At 39.8% G+C, this 19,348-nt stretch overlaps 1 protein-coding gene across 4 annotated transcripts in view; it reads left to right on the forward strand.

Annotated features, from left to right (window-relative positions):
* VPS39 (VPS39 subunit of HOPS complex) overlaps positions 1 to 19,348 on the forward strand; it is a 46,553-nt gene that overhangs the window by 9,897 nt on the left and 17,308 nt on the right. Inside the window, exons 3-11 of one of the 4 annotated variants that reach the window (XM_007081695.2) lie at positions 1,538 to 1,602; positions 2,140 to 2,182; positions 3,363 to 3,457; positions 4,656 to 4,754; positions 5,158 to 5,250; positions 7,214 to 7,397; positions 10,515 to 10,635; positions 10,745 to 10,865; positions 17,817 to 17,946. In XM_007081695.2, the coding sequence (XP_007081757.1) occupies positions 1,538 to 1,602; positions 2,140 to 2,182; positions 3,363 to 3,457; positions 4,656 to 4,754; positions 5,158 to 5,250; positions 7,214 to 7,397; positions 10,515 to 10,635; positions 10,745 to 10,865; positions 17,817 to 17,946 (951 nt within the window). The remainder of the gene's footprint in view (positions 1 to 1,537; positions 1,603 to 2,139; positions 2,183 to 3,362; positions 3,458 to 4,655; positions 4,755 to 5,157; positions 5,251 to 7,213; positions 7,398 to 10,514; positions 10,636 to 10,744; positions 10,866 to 17,816; positions 17,947 to 19,348) is intronic. The other 3 variants (XM_042989083.1, XM_042989082.1, XM_042989085.1) reach the window with 3 other exon arrangements.

Raw genomic sequence — 19,348 nt, forward strand, 5'->3', positions numbered from 1 at the left:
GCTACCCTTTACCTTATTCTGCTACTCTTCTGCTACCCTTGAAATAGGAAAAGAGGAAGGCACCTGGTTAGAAGAGAAACCAAAAGTCAAAGTAGAGGGTTTGTGAAAGAGAGAGAGGGGAAGAGAAAATCCCAAGCAGGCCCCACACTGCTAGCACAGAACCTGACATGAGGCTTCAACCCATAAATGTGAGATCATGACCTGAGCTGAAGTCAAGAGCCGGACGCTTAACTGACTGAACCACCCAGGTGCCCCTAAAAATTTCTGTCTTAATTTCTACCCTGGTAAACATTGATAACTACAACCCATATTAAAGTTTTGGGATTCTCCATAATTTTTAAGGTTGTGAAGGAGTCTTGACACCAAAAAATTTGAGAACCTCAGTCCTAGATAATTCTGCTTTTGAGGAGAATTGTTAGAAGTAATAAAATAAAGCTCTTTTCAAATATAGAGCTCTGTATCAAGTGTGAAGTGGCTGGTTTTTTTTTTCTTGTGAAATATAATGGCAGAATACAGGGCACATTTCTGAATCTCTTGAATCTCCCGAGTCCCTTCATCTCCTTTGCTGAGGGACTGGTGGAAAAAGTAAGACCAGCTTTGGTGGTGTGGGCCCCACTAGTTGTGGGGAGCAGCCTGGGGTCAGCAGCCTGAATAGTCTCTTCACAAGCTGGGAGACAGGTAGAGTGTAGGCTCAGCACACGGGCTTTCCAGTCAGCCCTGAGTTTGCTTCTGGGCGCTTTCTCACTGGACTGCTTGACCTGTCAGGTGCCTCACATATGAAATTGGAACAGTAATACCTACTTCTTGGAATAGTTGTGAGGTTTTAGCAAATATACATCAATTTTTAAACCCAGAACCCAGCACCTAGTTTTTGCTTAGTTTGTTGTTATGTCATTGTCATGATAATTATAATTACTCTTCTTGCCTTGTTGGTGATTTTTGAGGCTGAATATTTTTGTCATTCCCACAAAGCTAGCATGACATATTTTTGTGGTATGTAACTTTCTTCCCTTTTTGCAGCAGTGCCAACAGATGTAGAATCTCCTGAAAGTGGCAGTAAGTGTAGATGTATTAAATTACTTTAGTCCTGGGGTTAGTATTGAGTGTTTGCTCTGTCCCGTGATGCAGAACATAGGGTAGCTGCTGGGATTTAGCTGGTCTAGATCTGAGGATGCTTTGGGCTGGGTTTCATTGCTTGGGTTCTTATATTTGTGACTTTTTACAAACACTTAGCCGAGGTACTATATTGCAGGATAAGACCTTCAGACTCACAAGTACCTTGTAGCGTCACTGAACTTCCATCATATGATTGCCAATGCCAAGTGAAGGTGCATGAAACCCCCTGTTCTAAAATTAGAATTGAAAGTGACTTCTTATACTCAGTGAAGAGAGCTCTCTAGTGTAGATCTCTAGCCTCTAGTCTTAGGAATTTGTAGATTCATGTAGTAGAACAGTATGGAGCAGCATTTTTTGTTATAGTTAAGTTTTACATGTGTCCCTGTGTTTGGAACTGTGAATGTTTGTTTCTTTTCTATAGGTTGCAACAGGTTTGAAGTGACACTAGAGAAATCCAATAAAAACTTCTCCAAAAAGATTCAACAGGTAGGCAGTGATGGTTGTCACTACAAGAATATTTGACTTCTATGGGACCATGTCAAAACTAGAACTTCGGTAACATTTTTAATAACTCTGAATCCTCTGCTCTCTGTTCTCCCACTTACGCAGAGATCGTGGTCCATCCATCATGTGCCTGAGATCCTCTATAATGAGCAGAAATTGCGATTACACATAAATATAAGTCAGATTCCTGTCATTGGCATAGACTCTTTAGTCCCTTTTTTTTTTCCTTAACATTTATTCATTTTTGAGAGTCAGAGAGACAGAGCATGCGCAGGGGAGGGGCAGAGAGAGGGAGACACAGAATCAGAAGCAGGCTCCAGGCTCTGCGCTGTCAGCCCAGAGCCCGACGCGGGGCTCGAGCTCATGGACTGCGAGATCATGACCTGAGCTGAAGTCAGATGCTCAACTGACTGAGCCACCCCTGTACCCCAAGTCCCTTTTTAGTACTGTAGTTAAATGAAGTTTTGTTAAATCCTGTCAGAAATGTTTAATTGAGTCTAATGATTTGTTCTTTTCCAGATCCATGTGGTTTCCCAGTTTAAGATTCTGGTCAGCTTGTTAGGTAAGAAAAGGGGTTGTAGTTATATTTCATGTGTCAAAAAATAAAAACTGTGACCTGACTAACTCTTTCATGGTTAATTTGAGAGTCAGTGAAACTGACCTGTACCACACCAGACACAGCAGGGTACACGAGTATTAAAGACAACAGCATCTCTCATAAACTTGAGCTCTGTTCTCCAAGGAGTGCTGTTCATTCATTCAGTCACAGATATTTATTGCTATTGAGCAGATATTTATTGAGCCCTGCCCTAGGCATTGGGGATACCAAATTGAAAGAGACATAGGTTCTGTCTTTGAGTTTATGTTCTGATTGTGAAGACTGAAATGACAAAAAATAATCATGATTCAGTGTGATAAGTTACAATGGAAATTTATAAAAAATGTTGTGGATATTAATAATGGGAGTGACAGCATCATCTAGTGGATGATTAGAATTTTGATAGGAAGGGAGAAGAAGGCAGAGCATTTTAAGCAGAGGCCCTGCAGTCTGACCAGACTTAGGATATGTGGTGAAGAGTGACACAGTGGCAAGAGATAGGGGAGAGACAGATCAAGGCCAGACTATTCAGACCTTGTTTGAAAAGCCATAGATTCAATTGAAGGCAGCCAGTGAGGCCTTTTACTGGCAACAAAGAACTAGAAACTTGCCTCACGTTTGTACTGTTCAGCCCAGGGCCCAAATGGTAGAATAATTTTAAACTTAGCTTCTAGGTTTAGAGAGGAACATTTAAAGTAACTATGTCTTAATGAGTAAAACTAGATAGGAGGCCTGAGTGAAATTATTTTGCTTGCAGCTAGAAAAGAATTCCTCATCATGGGATCGTACAAAGTCCACAGAGGATTTCCTTTCTTTTATTGAGGCCTCCTAATGGAAGTAGCTTTGAAAGCCAATTCTTATACAAATATTGCATCACAAATTTCCAGACTTGAGGAAGACCGAGTATAAGAGGGCTTTGCTAGTGAAACAGCTCTCTTACACAAGCCAGCCCAAATTTAAAGGAACAGAAGTGACCTCTTAAACATTTTGGAGTGTAATTCTGATAATAGATCAGAATAACTCATTGTTAGTGAAACTGAAAGATACATCTTCAACCAACATTCACTTCGGTTCTTCTGTTTGTTATTCGTGTGTGTGGAGAATTATGATAATTTATAGGATTATTATACTTCCTTCCAAACAGAAAATAACATTTATGTCCATGACCTGTTGACATTTCAACAAATCACTACGGTTTCAAAGGCAAAGGGAGCATCACTGTTCACATGTGACCTTGAGGTAAGTTTAGGCAAGATGAATTTTGACATTGTATTTTGATAAATACGTTCTTTCCTATATTATTCCTACCATCAGATGGGAAGAATAACATGGATATCCAAATCCAGCAGAGATCCAAAGAAAATGTTTGATTTTGGATTGTATTAGAGAAATTTTCCCCTTTGTATGTGGTCAGAAGGTGAAACATTTGGGTTCCCTGTGTGTGTGCTGATTAGAGCACCAGAGGAGGCAACAAACTCAGGATAAAAGCATTGGCCATGGAGGGGCATCTGGGTGGCTCAGTGGGTTAAGGTCCAACTTCAGCTCAGGTCATGATCTTGCAGTTCGTGAGTTCAGGCCCCGCATCGGATTCTGTGCTGACAGCTCAGAGCCTGGAGCCTACTTCGGATTCTGTCTCTCTCTCTCTCTCTCTCTCTCTCTCTCTCTCTCTCTCTGCTCCTCCCCCACTTGCCCTGTGTCTCTGTCTCTCAAAAATGAATCAACATTAAAAAAAAAAAAAGCATTTGCCATGGACAAACCATTATGGGGAAAATCCAGACTTAACAGTACCATGAGTATCATTGGCATAACTATAGGACATTATATTGACCTTGTTCTGAACATATTATTGTCTTCTTTGTCTTGAGGGTGTTTTTTGTTATTCAGGAAAGACATTTCTCCTAATTTTTCCAAATTTATCCTCCTTACATTATTCAAAATCTGCCTTACCCTCTACTCAGCTTGATCACTTTTTAGTATTTGTGGTCTACATTGACACTGCTTTGCTTTATGTTTAGACATTTTCTTTTCCCCTGTTCCTTTAAGGATTAAAAGTGTCACTGACACATGCTGATCCCTGACCAGCAGATATTGACATCCATGAGTGAGAAACATTTAAGAAAAAAAGAGGAAGCGTTTGCATAGGTGGAGGCCTGCCCTGGGATTTTCCGTGTGAATTATGAATGTTTAAGAGATGTGCTGGGGTTGGGACCTTTGACTGGCAGCCCTCAGGGAGGAAGTGCTCCTCAGCCTGTTGTTTCTAAGTACATTTTAGAAAAATGGTGTTCTTCCACCCAGCTTGTCTGATAGGGTAACTTTGTATTACAGGGGATTTTCAGATTCGTAGCCATTTCAAGGTAGGCAGTCTCTCATTTAGTGGTCACTCAGTCGTGGAGCCATCGTATACACATCCTCATTTGCTCTGGGTGTCTCTTCCCAGCACACAGAGACTGGTGAGGAGGTGTTGCGGATGTGTGTGGCAGTGAAAAAGAAGCTGCAGCTCTATTTCTGGAAGGACAGGGAATTTCACGAATTGCAGGTAAAGTCCATGTTGATTCACCGCTTGAAAGACTCCTGTTCAGTGATACTGAAGGTCAGGGCCTCAGTCTTGGAGTTCTCTCCAGGTGAAGGCTCTGCCGTAAGTACCTGAGAGCCTCTTCATGCCCACTCATCAAGAGTCTCCCAGCCTTCAGAAGCAGTGTTTATACACACTTCAGAAGCAGTGTTTATTTCAGAGTGGGTTTTCACCTTTTCCAAAGGCATCTAGTCATCCAGTTCATGGGTGACTTAAATTTTTATCACAGATGATTTCCTAGCCTTGTGTTTACAGAATTGTGCTTAGATGAGGGTGAGGTTCATTTTGCAGAGTGGGCATGGAATAACAGGAAGATCATGGTTTCTTTTAACATCTTTCCATTTGAACTCTTGCTCTCTTTCCTCAGGGGGACTTTAGTGTACCAGATGTGCCCAAGTCCATGGCATGGTGTGAAAATTCTATCTGTGTGGGTTTCAAGAGAGACTACTACCTAATAAGGGTAAACTTATTATTTTGCATGTATTAGTTTACCTGGGGGACATGATTATGCACATCTGAACTACAGGCCAAGAGACTGCCTTAAGTAGCGTTTGGGCATAACAAGGCTTGTGTTTGTATATTTGGTTATATTTTATGCTTCTCAGCATCTCCACAAATAGATGTCTGAAGCTAGGCAGCGTCATGAATTATCCATATCTTGTATCTAATTATTGGAACAGATCATAAGGGCTGCTTGCCTCTGTCCAACAGCATTGTCATAGACTGCCATCTTAAGGCTTCAATCCTCAAGAATTAGAAACTAACTTTAGTATTAAGCATTTTTAAGACTTGAGTTTCCTGTTGCCTAAAATCTTTTTGTATATTTATTTTTTAAATTATTTTTACTTTCTTTTTTTAAATTTCAAAAGCCACACGTGTTTATTATAAAAAAATAAGGAAATATAGATAAGGAAAATAAAGGAAATATAAATCATCCATAATCTATTGACTCAGAGATAGTTATTGTTAATCTTTGGGCATATGAACTTCTGCCTATTTACAAAGATGTCGTACACATTGTTTTACAACTTTTTTTCCTTCTCCTAAGTGGTATCAATATCCACGACATTGTTTTTTTTTCCTCCAGTAGTCATACTGTATGTAGAAATGGTTGATATACCATTCATTTCATAGCATAACCTAAACTTCTGAGCTTTATACCCCTCTCATATTCCAGACTTGGCAATTCTAGAAGTCTTTCTCTCCATCTTCACTTCTCCCCACTTCCCCACTCCCCACCATGTTAGCTCTTCATTATTTATCTAGTTAATATATCTGTTCCACATTTACGTTGTTAGAGTGTCCTCATTTTATCAGCATCAGAGTTGCAAACTCATAGAGGAGTCACTGCTCTCCAGCTGACTGATTAGCAGAATAACAGTGAGGCATATAGGTGCCAAAAGAAGTCCATGAGGGGTAGGGATACAGAGCCTGAAGCTGGAGCGGGCTCCCTCTGACTGTCTTGAATTCTGGCATCATCTTCTCAAGGGTACAGTCTTGAGGGTGGGAAATCTTGGTTTAGACCCAAGCTATTAAAAAATTATTCATTTATATACATACAGTAAAATTCATTCTTTTTGATGTATAGTTCTGAGTTTTAACAGATGCCTTGAGTTGTGTAGCCACCACCATAATCAAGATTCAGAGCAGCTCCATCACCCAAAAAATGCCGTCATGCTGCCCCTCTGAAGTCAACCCCTCCTTCTATGCCCCAGCCTCTAGTAATCACTGACCTGTTCTTCATCTCTTATAGTTTTGCCTTTTCCAGAATGTCATATAAATGGAATCCTACCGTATGTAGCCTTTTGAATATGGCTTCTTTCACTCGGCATTATGCATTTGACATCCATCTGTATTGTTGTGCGTGTCATTTTATTCCTCATGGCTGAGTAGTATTCCATGGTATGGATGTACTATAGTTTGTTTATTCATTCATCAGTTGAAGGACAACGTTGTTTCCAATTTTTCGCCACTATGAATAAGGCTGCTATAAACATTTGCGTACAGGTTTTCGTGTAAACATAAGTTTTTACTTCTCTTGAGCAAATACCTAAGGAATGGGATTACTGGGTTGTATGGTAAGTGTCTATTTAACTTTATAAGAAGCCAACAAACAAAATGGCTGTACCATTTTGCATTCTCACCAGCAGCGAGTGAGAGTCCCAGTCACTCTGCATCCTCGCCAGCACTTGACATTGTTAGTTGCCAGGCCAGATGCTTGTGCCTCTGTGTTAGAGAAAAAGAGAACTGGTTCTGTCATTGTGATGACAAAATTTGTCATAACAAACTCTATAATATTTCCTTATGCCAAGCAAGGAATATTATTGGCTTCTGTAGGCTTGGAGTTATATTTGGGTTTTTCAGGCCATGTTCATGCCTCTATCGAGAGAACGCTGGTTGATTCAATTTGTGTCTTCCTATAGGTGGATGGAAAGGGGTCCATCAAAGAGCTCTTTCCAACAGGAAAACAGCTGGAGCCGTTAGTTGCACCTCTGGCAGATGGAAAAGTGGCTGTGGGTCAGGATGATCTCACCGTGGTGCTCAATGAGGAGGGGATATGCACACAGAAGTGTGCCTTGAACTGGACAGACATACCAGTGGCCATGGGTGAGACCACCATAGCTGCTGTTTCCCACCGTGGGCTGGGGTTGTGCGCCATCCTCACAGAATGGAATCCCTTTCATAGCTTCAGCATACTGTGGTTACAGTGTCATTTACTCTCAGTTCCCCTTCCTATAAGTAGACAAGTTTGTAAGATCATTAAAAATGGGATATTCTGGTTTTTGTAGGAAGCTGGGTTTTGCCCCTGCGGGGGCAAGAAATGAGCAGAGTTGTGTGTTTTAGGAAGTGATTGTCTACTGCTGTATATTTTTACTTCTTAGTCCTTTTTGTTATACCTTCTTTTTAATGGTTTTATTGTGTCCTCTGCCAGATAGATTACATTTGGAAATTAGTGGTAATTCCTTATTTATTCCTGTAATACATGCAACTCAATATTGAAGTGTTTTTGATGTGGTGGTTATTGCTTCTGCTTTTGTAGCTTGGAGGTGCACATTGCATTTAGATGTCAGTCTCTGCCCTCCATGTTAAGGGTTTCTGCTCCTACACCTGCCTCAGGCTCTCAGCAGTGGCATTGCCTGGAAGCATGTGACCACCCTTGCAGCAATTCATGTTCAGTCAGGACAGTGAGCATTTTAAAAATAGTTACCACTGCGGAGGGGGGCGTACAGACATGCCATCTTTAAAGACTCTAGCTGGGGAGGTAAAGATTCCATCTTGGATAAAGAGATAAAATAAGGCACCATTGGAGCGGTTAAATTGGATGAGCTGAGATTCAGTAGTTGAGAAAGGGGAAGTTCATTGTTCAACTTGTCAGGAAGAAGTTTCATTACATAGGTACAATTGGACTGGACCAGGCAGGGAGACTGCCCTGGCTAAAACAGGTGGCTCAAATTATGGAGGAATAAGGATAGTGCCGGTTAGAGGCCCGTGCAAAGGTCTCACAGAGCAGTAGATTCCTAAATGGTAAATGTTTGGATAAAAGCATCAGGTTCTAGGGTATTTTGGTGGTGGTTAGAGATGAACAGTTCAGAAGGAAGGTAAATCAAAAGGACAATATTTTATAAGGCCCGAGATTATGTATATTAACAAGTTTGAGGGGCTCAGAGCTGCGTGAGAAGCTTCGTGTGGTATTCTAGGCGGCCCTTGTTTTCCCTTCAGAAGAGGAGCTGTGGGAGAACTGATGAAGATGTGTGTAATACGCTTGACGGATGTTTCTGATTCCCTAGTATGAGTTCCTTTGTTAGCGCCCTTTGCCTTTGGCAGTGTTTCTCAGAAACAGTTCTGTGCCTTAACATACTGAGGTGGGGAGAGGGCATTCTTTCTAGATAGGGTGGGAGAATCACCACCGGACAGAGGAAGACTAAACTCCTTAGATGGTGTGCATTTTAAACTTCATTTATATTTCTGCTCTCAACTTTACCACTTCACCCAGGCTCCAGTCATCGTGGAACCCCCCTCACTGAGTGATCATCACACGTGCTGTTGTCTCTTGATTTCTTCTCTGCCTGGCCCTGTCCAGCTCACATGACAAGGCCCTATTCAGTGGCACTTCCCCCTGTGAAGTCTTCTCTGATGCACAGGCAGAATTAGTCACTTCCCCTTGTTGCTTCCAAAGCTCTTTCAGCTTTCCCTGTCATGGTACCGACACTGTCTCACTGGATACAGTTGAGCTGTCTTCTGTGCTCATGTAGGAGCCCTGTGAACCCTGGACTCATGTCTTGATCCACTTTGAGTAGGGCCTGAGACATCATATAGCCTTTTAGGAAATGCTTGCTGAATAGGTGAATCACTGTCATTGTTGGCAATTTGTTATATATCTGCTGTATACCAGGCACTCTGCCAAGTTTTGAAGATACAAACAGATATAGACCATCTCTGTCGTCAAAGAGTTGAGGAGACTGGGCAATGATAAGAGTGCTTCTATTATAGATTACCTTTTTCATTAAATTAGACCAGATTAAAGGAGAGAAATTTTCAAATTTATACAAATTAACACCAAAGGGAATTGTACTAGCTTTTAAAAAGGAGGCCAGCAAAAAAAGAAAAGTAAAAAATCCAACACAAAACCACATTTATTTTACTTTATTTTTTTTTGTAAGATGAAAAATACCAGCCTAATAACAGTGATGGTGTTCAAAGTGATAGAAGTATTACTTAGGCCAGGTCCCTTCTGGCTGTAAATTTTTTACTGTATTTAGAGTGTAAATTGCAAACATAATATGAAAAACTTTTTATCAGAAAATAAATGAGGAAAATAAATTCATAGGAAGTTAGCCAGACTAAGAAACTACAAATACATTCTTTGAGGTTACATTTCTTTTTGATAATGATGCCATCTAGTGGTTCATTTCTTACTATTTTTTTTACATTTAAAAAATTTTCAGTTTTGTGATAAAAAATAACATAAAATCTATCACCTTAACCATTTTTAAGCCTACAGTTCAGTCATTACATATATTCATATGGTCATGCAACAGATTTCAGAATATTTTCATCTTGCGAAACTAAAACTCCATATCTATTAACAGCCCATTTCTCTCTCCCTCAGCCCTTGGCAACCACTCCTCTACTTTCTAGATACCTCACATCAGTGGTAGAAAACTGCTACCCTGAGAATGCCATCCAGTTGCCTTCTCTGTAACCATTAAGCATCAGGTGGAGTGTGCGTCTTTTCCCTGTGAAAATCTTAAGCAGAAATAACTTTGGCCAGAAATGTGGAATTCTTTCGTTAGCCTCATTTTAGGGAAAAAAGAAGTTACCTTCCTCCTGCCCTTCCTAAGAGAATGAAAGAAGAGGTCATGTAACCTTATTCTCCCTCTGATGCATTGTTAGGGGCAGCTGCCACTGACCTTTCTCTGGCTTAATTTTGTGACTGGTGAGAAAGGGAGCAGGTGAAGCTTTCACCCAGTCCTTTGGAGGAGATGGTAGGAGTGGGATCAGGTCACTGTCAGCGAAGCTGGATGCATCCTTCTTGTGCAAGAGATTTCTCTTAGCATCACTTGGACAAAACATTTTTTCCCTTTGGATATCACAATGTAGGATCCTGACTTGGTATTTGACTAGTGGACTATTGGGAGATCCTGTTTAAGTGCAGCTTAGAAATGGGAAACTGAAGCAGTTCATAGACCAGATCTGCAATTCAAGGTGTTCTTTCTTGTTTAGAGCACCAGCCTCCCTACATCATTGCAGTTTTGCCTCGATATGTGGAGATCCGAACATTCGAACCGAGGCTTCTGGTCCAGAGTATTGAATTGCAAAGGCCCCGCTTCATTACCTCGGGAGGGTAAGGAATTTCTTTTTTTACTGTAGCTGCCAGATTGCAAAGCTTTAAAATCACCTATGTCATCATAAAGCCTGTGTCCTTTTGCTGATACTCTTATTCCTGCCCCCAGATCAAATATTATCTATGTGGCCAGCAATCATTTTGTTTGGAGACTCATTCCTGTCCCCATGGCAACCCAAATCCAACAGCTTCTCCAGGACAAGCAGTTTGAACTGGCTCTACAGCTTGCAGTAAGTATTGTTTCTGGGATATGGATCTGAGTCTGCCTTTCTCGTTGTTCAAAGCAGGTTTTTTTGTTTTAGATGTTTATATTTGGTTTAGACTGGTAGAATAAGCACAGAGCTGAAAGTTAGGAGACTTGGATTTGGGATCTGATGCTGCCATAAACTCTAAATAATTTCACACTTTCAGTTTGCTTATCTGTAAAATGGAGAAGAATGCCAAATATCTCCTAGAATTAATAAGACAATAAAATAATTTAATAGATACGTTACAGCCTTGAAAAATTAAAGACAGTGCAGGTATTAAAGTAGCAATTATAAATGTAAGACCGCAGTCTGGTTAAATGCAACAACTGGAGGGCCACTCAAAATCCCTTTCAACAGTAGTTCCCCTGTGTTTGGATAGGCAGGTCTTCTTCAGGTATTCTGAAACCACCTCATGTTGCTGCATTTGAGAAGGCTGCACTCTTTATGGCTGCCACTGTCCTTGAATGTTTCCATGGGATATTGTTCATAGCCGAGGTTCATAGCCAAGTAGTAACCATGCTCTTATTTTGGTGTTTCTCTCATTGCCAACTTTTGGAGACTGATCTCTGAGATTTGTCTTACTCTTTTAAACATCCCCAGTGGTGATTATTGTCTGTAGAGAGTGGATTTGAGTTTAGGAAACAACCAAAGATTATTCCGATCCTACTCATTAAATTAATTTAGTAAAAGAGATTTTTATGAAGATAGTATTTTAAAGCTTACTTTTTAGAGTATCTTGTCAGTTCTTTCTGAAAGGAAAGCAGTGGTTGCATGTTTTGGAATTTATGTTTGTAGTCACATGTGGTAGATACTTTTGAAAAGTAACACTCATCTTGGATATACATGTTCTGGATTTAAAACAAAAATCCAGTCTTAATAGTTAGACATGTTTAATATCCCATAAAGATTGTTTCTTAGGGCATTTAATTTAACATCTTACTAATTTTTTTTTTTTTTTTTGCCACCTATGCATTGCCTTCCATTATTTTATTTTCATTTTTAAAATAATACCCATGGGGCGCCTGGGTGGCTCAGTCGGTTGAGCGCCGACTTCGGCTCAGGTCATGATCTCACAGTTTGTGGGTTCAAGCCCCTCATCAGGCTCTGTGCTGACTGCTTGCTCAGAGCCTGGAGCCTGCTTCAGATTCTGTCTCCTTCTCTCTCTGCCCCTCCCCCGCTCACGCTTTGTCTCACTCTGTTTCTCAAAAATAAATAAAATGTAAAAAAAAAAAATTAAAAAAAAATACCCATGAATCCACCATCTTACCCAAGAAAAATAACTTATATAACCTATATGTTCCTCCCCATCCCATCTCTCTACCTTCCCTCAAGACATAGCCATTACCCTAAATTTGTATTTATCACGCCCGTTAAAAATGTGTTTCTTGTTGAAAAATCTCAAACAATCTAACTTTACACATAAAGGAGCTAGAAAAAGAACAAACAAAATCCCAAACCAGTAGTAGGAAGGAAATAATAAATATTAGAGCAGAAATAAATGAAATAGAAACTAAAAAACAATAAAACAAATCAGTGAAACTAGGAGCTGGTTCTTTGAAAAGATCATCAAAATTGATAAACCATTAGCCAAAGTCATCAAAAAAGAGAGGACTCCAATAAATGAAATAAGGAAGAGGAGAATTAACAATCGACAACGCAGAAATGCGAAGGATTATAAGAAAATTATGAAAAATTATATGCCAACAAATTGGACAAATAAAAGAAATGGATAAATTCCTAGAAACCTATAACCTCCCAAGACTGAATCAAGAAGAAATAGAAAATTTGAACAGACTGATTGTCAGCAGTGAAATTGAATTAGTAATCAAAAAACTTCCCGGGGTGCCTGAGTGGCTCAGTTGGTTGCGTGTCCAACACTTGATTTCGGCTCAGGTCATGATCCCGGGGTTGTGGGATTAGCCGTGCCCCAGGCTCCATGCTGAGTGTGGAGCCTGCTTAGGATTTCCTTTTTCTCTCCTTCTTTCTCCCACTCTGCCCCTCTCCCTTACTTGCTTGCACACTCTCTAAAATTAAAAAACAAACAAACAAACAAAAAAAACCTCCCAAAAAACAAAAGTCTAGGACCAGATGGCTTCACAGGTGAATTCTACCAAACATTTAGAGAAGAGTTAATATATATTCTTCTCAAACTATTTGAAAAAAACAGAAAAGGAGGGAAACCTTCCAAATCCATTCTATGAGGCCATTACCCTGATACCACAACCAGATAAAGACACTACAAAAAAAAAAAAGAAAAAGAGAGAGAGAGAGAGAGAGAGAGAGAGAACTACAGGCCAATATCCCTGATGAACACAGATGTAAAAATTCTCAATAAAATACCAGCTAACTGAATCCAACAGTACTTTAAAAATCATTCACCACAATCAAGTGGGATTTCTTCCTGGGTTGCAAGGGTGGTTGAATATTTGCAAATTAATCAATGTGTTATGTCACATCAAGAGAAAGGATAAAGAATCATATGATCATTTGAGTAGACACAGAAAAAGCATTTGCCAAAGTACAGTATCCATTCATAAAAAACTCTCAACAGAATAGGTTTAGAGGGACTGTACCTCAATATCATATATGAAGAACCCGCAGCTAATATCATCCTTAATGGGGAAAAAAACTGAGAGCCTTTTCCCTAAGGTCAGGAACAAGGTGAGGTTGTCCACTCTCACTGCTTTGTTCAACATAGTACTGGAAGTCCTAGCCATAGAAGTCAGACAACAAAAAGAAATAAAGGCATCCAAATCAGTATGGAAGAAGTAAAAGTATCACTGTTTACAGATGACATGATACTGTATATAGAAAACCCAAAAGATTCCACCAAGAAACTGCTTGAATTGATAAATGAATTCAGTAAAGTTTCAGGATGCAAAATCATTCTACAGAAATCTGTTACATTTCTACACACTAATAATGAAATAGAGGAAAGAGAAATTAAGAAAACAATTCCATTTACAATTGCACCAAAAATAATAAAATACCTAGGAATAAACTTAACCAAGGAGGTCAAAGATCTGTACTCTGAAAACTGTAAAACACTGATGAAAGAAATTGACAATGACACAAACAAATGGAAAGATATTCCATCCTCACTAACTGGAAGAACAAATGTTAAAATGTCCATTCTATCCAAAGTAATCTATAGACTTAATGCAATCTCCATAAAAATACCAATAGCATTTTCCACAGAACTAGAACAAACAATTCTAAAATTTGTATGGAACCACAAAAGACCCTAAATAGCCAAAGCAGTTTTGAAAAAGAGGAAGAAATGAAACTGGAGGTATCACAATCCTAGATTTCAAGATATGCTACAAAGCTGTATTAACAAAAGCACTATAATACACAAAAAACAGACACATAGATAAATGGAACAGAATAGAGAGCCCAGAAATAAACCCATGATTATATGGTCAATTACTCTTCAACAAAAGAGGCAAGAATATACATTGGGTAAAAAACAATCTCTTCAAAAAATGGTGGTAGAAAACTAGGCAACAGCATGCAAAAGATTGAAACTGGACCCCTTTCTTACTCTATATACAAAAAATAAGGTCAAAATGGATTAAAGACCTAAATGTGAGACCTGAAATCATAAAAATCCTAGAAGAACACAGGCAGTAATTTCTTTGAAATTGATCATAGCAACATTTTTCTAGATATGTCTCCTTAGGCAAGGGAAACAAGCAAAAACAAACTATTGGGACTACATCAAAATAAAAAGCTTCTGCACAGCAAAGGAAACAGTCAACAAAACTAAAAGACAACCTACTAAATGAAAGAAGATACTTGCAAATGACATACCTGATAAAGGATTAGTATCCAAAATATATAAAGAACTGATATAACTCAACACCCAAAAAATAATTCAGTTTAAAAATGGGCAGAAAGCGTGAACAGACATTCTCCAGAGAAGCCATACAGATGGCCAGCAGACATTTGAAAAGATGCTCAACATCACTCCTCATCAGGGAAATGCAAATTAAAACCACAATGAGATGATGCATCATACCTGTCAGAATGGCTAAAATCAACAACATAAGAAACAACAAGTGTTGGTGAGGATGTGGAGAAAAACTGGAGCCTTCATGCACTGTTGTGGGAATGCAAATTGGTATAGCTACTGTGGAAAACAGTATGAAGTTTCCTCAAAAAATTAAAAATAGAACTATTATATGATTCAGTAATTCAACTACTGGAATTTACTCAAAGAACACAAAAACACTGATTCTAAAAGATATATGGACCCCTGTGTTTATTGCATTATTTACAGTAGCCAGGATAGGGAAGCAATGTAAGTGTCCATTGATAGATGAGTGGATGAAGAAGATGTGGTATATATACACAGTGGAATATTTTTCAGCCTTAAAAAGAATGAAATCTTGCCATTTGCAACAACATGGAGGGATCTAGAGAGTATAATGCTAAGTGAAATAAGTCAGTCAGAGAAAGACAAATACCATATGATTCCACTTATATGTGCAATTTAAGAAGCAAAAGACCAAAGAAAAAAAGAGACAAACCACAAAAACAGATTCTTAACTATAGAGAACAAACTGGTAGTTATCAGAAGGGTGAGTAGATGAGGGAAAATAAGTGAAAGGGATTAAGAGTACACGTATCATGGGGTGCCTGGGTGGCTCAGGTGGTTAAGCATCAGACTCTTGATTTTGGCTCACGTCGTGATCTCACAGTTCATGAGATTGAGCCCTGTGTGAGCACGGAGACTGCTTGAGATTCTCTCTGTCCCTCCCATACGTATGTGCTCATCTATGTACTCTCTAATAAATAAACATTTTTAAAAAAGAGTACACATATCGTGATGAGCACTGAGTATTGTATAGAATTGTCAACTCACCATATTGTACACCTGAAACTAATATAATACTACGTTAATTGTACTGGAAGTAAATTTTAAATGTTTTTTTATTATTTTTTTATTTTTAGAGAGTGCAAGTGGGGAGAGTGGCAAAGGGAAAGAGAGAGAGAGAGAGAAAGAGAAAGAAAGAATCCCAAGCAGGCTCCACACTCATTGCAGAGCCCAATATGAGGCTGAATCCCACAACCCTAAGATCATGACCTGAGCTGAAATCAAGAGTCGGATGTTCAGCCGACTGAGCCACCCAGGCATCCCTGGACTGGAATTAAATTTAAAAATTCCTTTTAAGTTTATTTATTTATTTAGAGAGATAGCATGAGCAGGGAGAAGCAGAGAGAAAGAGAGAGAGAGATTGCAAAGCAGGCTCAGCACTATTAGCGTGGAACCGGATGTGGGGCTTGAACTCACGAACTGTGAGATCATGACCTGAGCCGAAACCAAGAGTCAGACGCTTAACTGACTGAGCCAGCCAGGCGCCCCTGTAATTAAATTTTAAGAAGTTGCTTCTTGTTTAATCATTTACATATATCTGTGTGCTAGAATATGTATTTAGTTTTTGAACCTTAAAGGGTATGATGCAGCGCATAGCTTTTTTAGTATCTTATTTTTCTCCACAGGAAGATCTTGGGTCTTTTCAGTGATCTTCCTGCTGCAGGTTGTGTGTTTAATCTTCAGTGGAGAAGGTAGAAGTGGGTTTCCATTTTTCCTTCTCTTTTCTAGACTCATGCCTAGTAGGTATCCTGTGCTGTGATGAAAGAAGGTTGGTTAATACCATCTTCGCTCTTGAGGAACCTATTTTTTCTGTAAAGAAATTAAAGAACTACATGAAACTTTCAGAGGACAATTAACATACTAAAGTTTTTACCATTGACAAAACATGGAGCAAAATTTTAGCCAAGGGGCAGTTCCCTGTTGGCTGGACACGGCATCCCCAGGTTGGACCCTTTCTGAATAGATCAGAATCAGGTGAGGAAACAGAGAATGCTAAGAGCCTGAGGAAGTTGAAGAAGTGAAAACAAGTGTGGAAACCGTTTGGAGCCCATCCTGACTGGAGCAGAGGGTGATGCTCGAATGTCTGGGAATAATCCAGATAAGGAGGCTGTGCCAGGTTTTGAAAGCCTGTAAAGCACCCAAGAGGGCTTAGACCAGGTGTGGCCGCATGGTGATGGTGGTCTAGACAAGGCAATAGATGGCACAAGGAAAGGAAAAGAAGGGAAAAATGGAAAGACAGTTTGAAGGAAGAAATTAAACCTAAAGATGGGTTTAAAAGAATATAAGGGGAATGAAGGGTTATAAGGGAGAAACAAAAATAATAAATAGCTTACTGTGAACAGCATCTGTCCCTACTGTGCCAGCTACGTTAAATGTCCTTTGATCCTTGAGCATGCCTGGGTTCCCTCTGTCACATTAGGGCCTTGCACACGTGCTGTCCTCTTTGCTGGGAAAACACACTCTTCTTCCCTTCCATCTGTCAGCTGCCCTGTCTCCCCTGGTTAACTCCAGCTCAGCCTATGTCTTAGTCCACATTCCTCTTGGTGTCCTTCTCAGACCCACTGCTCAGACTAGACTAGATACCCCTCCCATGTGCTACTGTCATCACTCACCCTGTTTTGTTTTGGTTTTGATTTTTTTGTGTTTTTAAACTAAACTCTAGACTTGACTCAGATTTCACCAGTTTTTCCATTAACGTAACGCCCTTTTTCTGTTCCAGTTTCAAGTCCAGAAATCACCTTGTATTTAGCTGTTGTATGTCTTCAGTGACCTCTGATCTGTGACAGTTTCTTAATCTTTCCTTATTTTTCATGACCTTGACAATTTTCAGGAATACGGGTCACACATATTTTGTGGAAACCCAGTTATATTTTAATTACATAATTTCTTAGTCTTTTGGTTAGAATATCAGGGCAGTCTATGAGGGCAGATGCCATGTGGCTGTCTTGTACACTTTGGTATGTGGGCCTCATAGGGTGTGTCTAATACCTAGTATATACTGAATAAATATTTGGTGAGTGAGTGAACTCTTACCTATTCTGCTGTCTTACTAGGAAATGAAAGATGATTCCGACAGTGAAAAGCAGCAACAGATCCATCACATTAAGAACTTGTATGCCTTCAACCTCTTCTGCCAGAAGCGTTTTGATGAGTCCATGCAGGTCTTTGCTAAGCTTGGCACAGGTAACAAGCGGGTATGACCCTGGGATAAGGACTTCATGGAGGGAAGGGAAACTGGGAAGCACAGAAGTGATACTAGACATCTGAGACCAGTGCTCATGTCAATTGATCCTCATGCCTCACAGGATCTGGTGGGTGACCACAGGTTATATATTTACAGCCCTCATCTTGTGCATCTGGTCTCACCCATAAACAGACTTCCAGTTGCCCTCAGTGGTTTACTCTTGCCATTAGAGAAAGAAAACAGAAAGCAATTCAAGTGAACAAGTGTGTATTCAGTCATCTAGTATTTATTGAATGCCGTTCTAGGCAAAAGTCCCTGACCTGAGCTTAGTAGGATTAAACAGTAGGTTACTTTTGAGAGTCACACAAGGCAGTGCTGCAAAGCCCTTCCTGTTCTCAGAGACCTACAAACTCTCTAGACATTAGAACATGGTTGTGAGGGGCAGGGACGCTGGAGTCTGACTGCTGACCTCAGGCAAAGTTAGCGGACCTCTCTGTGTTCCAGTTTTCTCCTCTGCAAAGCAGGGTGAATAATAATACTTATCTCAAAGCATTGTGAAGATTATGTAAAATGCTTAGAACAGTGCATGGTATGGGATAAATGCCAAATAAAGTTAGCTTGTTGTTAGTATTAAATTGTTTTGTTTCTGTACATTCTATTTTTGCTTAATTTAGGTCCGTTTATATATACTTGGTTTGACTCTATATAATATTTATCCCTTCTTCTTTTGTTTTGCCTTTTTTTCTCCTTCCCTCATCATTGGCCAATAATGAGCTAAAGATAACTCCCTGTATCAGTTAAGGTTCTTGGTTGTGAGCAATGGAGACCAGTTCTGGTTAATTAAAGCAGTATCTGGATAAATGAAGCGTGGTTTCTTGGAATATTAAGAGAATGGTAGGTAGACACAAAATTAATGGAGACCAGGCTTGGGAATGATAGGAACCAAGGGAGCTCCAGAGAACCTCCCAACAAGAAGCAGGAAGCTGGACAGCAATCCCTTTGGAACCAGGACAGGCTGAGCAGTCCTCCACTGGCACAGTTACTTCCTGAGCTGTTGCTACTGCCTGTTACCACATCCTCAATGAAAATTGCCCCTCACCAGCTTGTATTAGCTATCTAATACCATGTAACAAATCACCCCAAAGCTTAGTGGCGTAAAATAACAAATCATCTGTCATCTCTCCCGGTATGTGTTATGGTTAGGAATTTGGGAAGGAATCAGCTAGGCAGTTGTTGCTTGGGATCTCTCGTGTGATTGTAGTTGTACGTTGGCTCGGCTATCTTCATCTGGAGTCCTGACTAGGCTAGAGGATCCACTTCCAGAGTGGCTCATTCTCATAGCTGACAAGTTGGTGCTGGTTGTGAGCTGGAGGCCTCAGTACTTATCCAAGTGGGTCCCTC

This window comes from Panthera tigris, chromosome B3 (genome assembly GCF_018350195.1).
Source record: "Panthera tigris isolate Pti1 chromosome B3, P.tigris_Pti1_mat1.1, whole genome shotgun sequence".
NCBI lineage: Eukaryota > Metazoa > Chordata > Mammalia > Carnivora > Felidae > Panthera > Panthera tigris.